This window comes from Sciurus vulgaris, assembly GCF_902686455.1.
Source record: "Sciurus vulgaris genome assembly, chromosome: 9".
Classification (NCBI taxonomy): Eukaryota; Metazoa; Chordata; class Mammalia; order Rodentia; family Sciuridae; genus Sciurus; species Sciurus vulgaris.
In genome coordinates, this window is record NC_136469.1 from 143,658,960 (window position 1) to 143,664,766 (window position 5,807).

Sequence of the window (5,807 nt, forward strand, 5' to 3'; positions counted from 1 at the left end):
CGACCCCCACCCTTGCATGTGGGGGCAGCTGTGGGCCTGGGGAGGTGGCTCGGCTCCACAATGGGCAGCAGCTGTCGAGCCAGACGGGACGGGCCTGGGGGCGCCGTGTGTTTTGATCTGCTGCTGCGCTGGAATATTCGAGCCCTGCCGACGGATGTGATATAAAAATACAGCTGGCTGCCAGCAAGTGCTTCGCAACGTGTCTCCCAGCCGCAGCCCCCACCCGGAGCCGGGGGCAGGAGCCGGAGCCGCTTCTGGGAGCATTAGCAGCTCTGCCTGCTCCAGGGAACGTCGTCCTTTGGATTCCATGCTGAGTTAGGAGGGGACCTTCAGATTGCCCCCCGGCCCCGAAGCTCAGCAATGAATATGCCGTTAATTCACACACCAGTGTGTCTGTGTGCACTCCAGCAGCGGCGGGCTGAGCCAGTGCAGGCACCCGTGAAGGCCAGCTGCAAGCCCCACCCATGCCAGCCCTCCCACATGCCCCTGTGATTCCATTTTGTTTGGATGTTTTATTTTTATTTTGGTATCAGGGATTGAACCCAGGGGCACTTAACCCCTGAGCCACATCCCCAGCCCTTTGGTATTTTGAGACAGGGTTTTATTAAGTTGCTTAGGGCCTTGCTAAGTTGCTGAGGTTGGCCTGGAACTTGCCGTCCTCCTGCCTCAGTCTCCTGATTCTCTGGGATCACAGACGTGGCCCCATGCGCAGCCTGCGTTCCATCTTGCCTGAGCTCTCCTGAGAGCCTGAGGGAAGCCCCGCGCACAAGCCCTCGCTGCCGGCCCCGCAGGCCGCGCCACACCACGCTCGGAGCTGGCTCTCTGTGTCTGGGCTTTCTGAGGTTCCTGGCTGTGCTGCCCCCACGCACCAGAGGGGTCCAGGCTACACAGATGCCTCTTGGCCCATTTCCTCAACCCAGGCAGGAATGGACGCCTGGCTTTGCACAGTAGACATGAAAAAAGAAAGTGGGCTGAGGCTTGCTCCACACGCTGACAGCCACCACAGGCGCGGACAGACCTGCTGCCCGACGGGGGCGGGGCAGGCACACAGCAGCCGCCGTTTCTCACAGAGATGTCTCCTTGGCCTGCAGGGCCCGAGGCTCCCAGCACCCGTGGGATGGAGGTCAGCACTCCTCCTTCATCCACGAAGACACCGACTTGGCAAGGTGACAGGCCATGTCACCATCAGGGAGGGTGAGAACCAGCCCACCCTGCCTAAGAGACAGCAGGCCACTGAGCTGTGAACAGCTGTCCCCAACCAGCATCCGGCAGTCCCAGCAGGCAGGAGGGCCCAGGTCCTGGGACAGGAAGGAAAGGGGTGGCTATGCTGACATTCGAGGCGAGCAAATGACGCTTTGCGTGCTGCGGCAATTTGACCCCCAAGAGCCCCAACAGGGGGCAGTCACGAACCCCAGCACCAAGGGCCCTCCAGCCACAGGTGACCTGCTCATGGCCACACAGCTCCAAGTGACAGCAGGTGCTGGCCCAGGGTGAATGCATGTCCCCTGTAACCCCAGGGGCTCCATTGAAGGCCTGAAGCGCTCACCATGCCTGCCCCCAGCAGGGCACCAGCAGCCCTGGACTACAGTGGTCCTGGCCCCTCTGCAGCCCAGCACCCGACACTGGCACCAGAGGTTCCACCCCACCACAAGGATGTGTTTCCCAAGACATGCCTGGACCCTGTCTGGGGTCCCCTTCTCAGCTGCAGGAAGCGCCCCCTTCCCCATCACCTCCTGAGGGGCACAGGGCGGTGCAAGCGTGCTCGTTAGCATGTTACTCTATGACGGCGCCTGAGGGCTGCCTGGGTCCTGTTGCCAGCTGTTGTGACCACAGGCTGGTTTATTCATCTCTCTGAGCCCTGTGCAATGTGCTAATAATAAAAATCATGAGCTCCAAAAACATCATGCTCTCAAGGTGAGGGTATCCTGGATTGGACAGGCGTCGGAGAGCTGGGCAAGGGTTCTGCCAGCGACTTGGGTGCATCCTGCAAGCTTGGTAAGATGCAGATCCTGGCAGGAAATTGAGGCCCTGGACCTGGGAGTCCTTCCTACAAGGATGTGGTGGCTCCTGGGCCCCTCCCTCTTCTCAGTGGTATCAGCCACGCCATCTCCCAGGGGAGACACCCCAAGGGCCCTGGTTCTGTTGCCAGGGTGGACTGCAGACCCAGCTGGGCTCAGGTAGCTTTCAGCAACCCCTCCCTCACAGGGTTGTTGAAGCCCAACAAGAGCCGGGTTTGTCAGTCCAGGCCTGGAGGGGGAGGTCAGGGACACACTGGTCCCCCTCAGCAGCCCAGCCCCAGCTTGCCTCTGCACCGGAACCCTGGTCTGTTGGTCCCATGTCTGAGCCTAGCACACAGTGGGCACGAGTCTCTATGTGGACACAGTGTGGGGTAGCACCTGCCACTTCAGGTATCCTGAGGATCTATAAAGCAGGGTGACAAGGACAGGCAGCAGCTCAGGGTCTTTTTCCAAGTGACAGCTATGGCAGGTCAGACTAGAAAGGGCCTGTTCTGGTGCCTGCCTCAGGGGTGAGGGGCTTAGGAGTGACCGGCAGGATGGAGGGCTTCGCTTCCCTGGGACAGACCCTGGGCCATCCCCGGACAAGAACAGACGTGTGGAATTGAGAGCGATGCGGGCTGGCTGAGCAGCAGGGGCTGGCAGAGGGACGGCACATATGGAGAAACGTGGGGGCCCCAGGAGGAGGGCGAGGACGGGTGGCCACAGAAGGGGTCCCCAGCAGGAGCCTCCTGCCGCCCAGAGCTGCAGCGAGTTGGGGAGATCCCCCTCCGTGTCCCCTGCCCAGGCCCTGTTTCCCCCCTCCATCCCAGGAGCTGCCAGGGGCTGGAAGAACCAGCGGGGTCCTGGCTCGAGGGCCCAGCATCCAGGAGGCCCACTGTAGTACAGGATTCCCCCTCTTCCAGCCACTCTGACAGGGGCCGGGGGGACAGCCCTGGGAGGAAGCCCCTGGGGACCGTTGGGCGGGCAGGCTCAGCCCACTCCCCATCGGCTGTGGGGCCTTCCACCTTCATTTGTCCAGCATCGCTAACAGGGTTGTTTCCTCTCACACTGGCCAGGCCCAGCAAGCGAGGGCCTCAGGTCTGGAGTGGGTCTCAGGGCGGCCTTGACTGCAGCCCCACCCCATAGGAGCGGTCCTGCTTCTCCGGGCAGGTCTCGCCCCACCCTACCTGCTTCAAAGAGGCGAACCCAGAAAGCGTCCAGCGCCCCCAGGGACTGGCCTGAAGCTGCTGGGAGACTGGACATGGGGAGCCCCAGCTCCCAGCTCCTCCCTCAGTAGCAGCTGTCCGAGAGGGCAGGGGAGGAGGACAGGAAGGGAAGTGTGGAGAAGACGTTCCCAGAGGGGTGAATCTGCAGTTAACCTTGCTTCTTAGCCACTTTTGGCACAAGAATTTGAGTATTCATTCTGTTTGTAAAAAAAAAAAAAAAAAAAAAAAAAAAAAAGCATTTAGCTTTAAAAAAAAAAAAAAAAGACCCCCTCGTGCTCATGCAAGAGAGGAAACTGACATCTGGAGGCCCCCAGAGCTCCCATCCACCTGGGGGTAGGCTAGGCAGGGGAGGGCCTGGAGGGTACCCCAGGGGCTTAACGACTGAGGGCTGCACCCAATGCGTAGATTACAAAGGTTTATTTAGAAAATAGTTTGGCTGTTTGGGCTGTTTGTTTTTGGCAAACATACTTTAAATACTTTCAGTAATCAAAGATGGTCAGTGCCCTCTATCTCCTTCTCCCCAGAGAGCCGTCACCTAGGTCTTGGGAAGTCAGCCCTTGGTCCCTGGGAATACCAGGTGGTGTGTGTTTGGGAGGAGCTCCTTCCCTGCACTTTTGGGGTAGGGGGTTGCATCCAATGCTGCTGTGTAAACGCCCACCTCACAGTCAGACCCTGGCGAGGCCCCAGCACCTGGATCCCGACCTCGAGCCCCAGAAGCAGCCCCTGGCTGAGATGGGAAGGCAAAGGGTCTCCCCTTTCTCCCTCTCACTCCCCGGAGGCCCAGCTGTCGGTCCAGCTTCTGCCCTGCTGCACCCTCTCTCCCCTGTGCCCTGGAGGCCAGTCCATCCCTGGGTCTCTGGGGAGAAGCCACCACACCCCGCCGGACCGATCAGGAATGAGGGCAAGTTGACCACAGGTCACTGTCGGAAGCCCCTTCTCCTGCGTCGGAAGAGGATGTGCTTGAAGGAGCGCCGGAAGTCCTGGTTGAAGACCGTGTAGATGACCGGGTTGAGCGAGCTGTTGCAGTAGCCGATCCAGAAGAAGAACTTAAAGAGCGGGTCTGGCAGCTGGCAGGCCTCGCGGCAGATGCCGTACAGACTGTAGCTGAAGAAGAAAGGGAACCAGCAGAGCACGAACACGCCCATGACCACGGCCAGCACGAAGGTGAAGCGCTTCTCCCGCGCCTGGGCCACCTTGCGGCGGCAGACGCTGCTGCGCGCCCGGCGCCGGCGCGACAGGAAGAACTCGACGGAGCGCGAGCTGGCGCGGGACAAGCGCCCGCCGGGCCCCGGGGACCTGGCTGCTGCCAGGGTGCCGGGATCAGCCGGCGCGGCCCCGGGCCCCGGCACATCTGCGCTGCCCGTGCCCGCCTCGGCGCCCGCGCGCCGCCGTCCGCCCCTCCGCAGCGCGCCCCGGCGCCGCCGCCTCTCAGCTGCGCTGCTCTCGTCCGGCTCCACGTCGGCGCGCGGGGGTGCACAGTGCCCATTCTCGCCCGCCGCTGTGCCCAGCCCGTTCTCAGTGGTTGGAGACGCGCCGTCGGGGCCCGCGGGAGCGCGCTTCTCGCTGAGTGTGCGCGTGCGCAGCTTGGCCACCCGATAAATGCGCGCATAGACCAGGCCCATGATTAGGCAAGGCGCGAAGAAGGAGCCGATGCAAGAGGATAGGATGTACCAGGTCTCGTCGTTGAGGCCACACTGAGGGTAGGCAGCGCCGTCCGGCTGGCGGTAGAAGGAAACCAGCGGTGGGAAGGAGATGACAGCCGAGATGAGCCACACAGCCACGATTGTGGCCTTGACACGGCGCGGCGTGCGCTTCAGGTTGTACTCGACTGCCTGCGTCACCGACCAGTAGCGGTCCAGGCTGATGGCGCACAGGTGCACGATGGACGAGGTGCAGAAGAGCACGTCGAGTGCCAGGTACACGCCGCACCACACCTGCCCAAAGTACCAGTAGGCCATAAGCTCATTGGCTAGCGAGAAGGGCATAACCAGCGTGGCCACCAGGATGTCGGCCGAGGCCAGCGACACCAGGAAGAGGTTCTGTGGGGCACGTAGCGCCCGACTGGTCAGCACGGCTATTACCACCAGTACGTTGCCCACCACGGTGAAGACGATGAGGAAGCCCACCACGGCCGCCAGCCCTGCCACAGCCCCGGCGGAGTACTGGCCGGGCGGCGGCCCCCAGGTGGCCCCCGAGGCGTTGACGCCCCCACCGCTGCCCCCGTCGCTGGCGCCGCTCGCGTTGGGGCCCTCCACCGCCGCCACCGCCAGCGCAGCCGCCAGCGCCGGGGACGCCATGGTCCTCCCGCGAGCTACGCGGTCCAGCCAGGAGCCGGGGCGCAGCCGCGGCAGCTCGGGCACCCCCCAGCCCGGGTTGGCGCCCGCATCGCCGCCTGCTCCTCGGGCGTGCCCGCCAGGAACAGCGGCGCCCCGCAGCCGGCCCTTGGCCGTGGTGGCCTGGCGGGCGGCGCGCCTGAGAGCGTGGCTGCCGGGCTCCCCGCAGCTGCCGCGCGGGTAAGTGCAGAGCTGGAGGCGCCCGGAGCGAGCGGAGACGCGGTGGCTGGGGGAAGGGGGGCAGGTCCCGG

The 5,807-nt window shown here is 63.2% G+C and overlaps 1 protein-coding gene across 1 annotated transcript; it reads right to left on the minus strand.

Moving 5' to 3' along the window:
• Positions 1–3,474: 3,474 nt before the first annotated feature.
• Positions 3,475–5,520, minus strand: ADRA2C (adrenoceptor alpha 2C; the record flags this gene model as incomplete). The annotated part of the gene is made up of 1 exon (XM_079154097.1): positions 3,475–5,520. The coding sequence occupies one exon, from the start codon at positions 5,518–5,520 to the stop codon at positions 4,141–4,143; it is 1,380 nt and encodes a 459-aa protein (XP_079010223.1). The 3' UTR covers positions 3,475–4,140.
• Between the last annotated feature and the right edge of the window lie 287 nt (positions 5,521–5,807).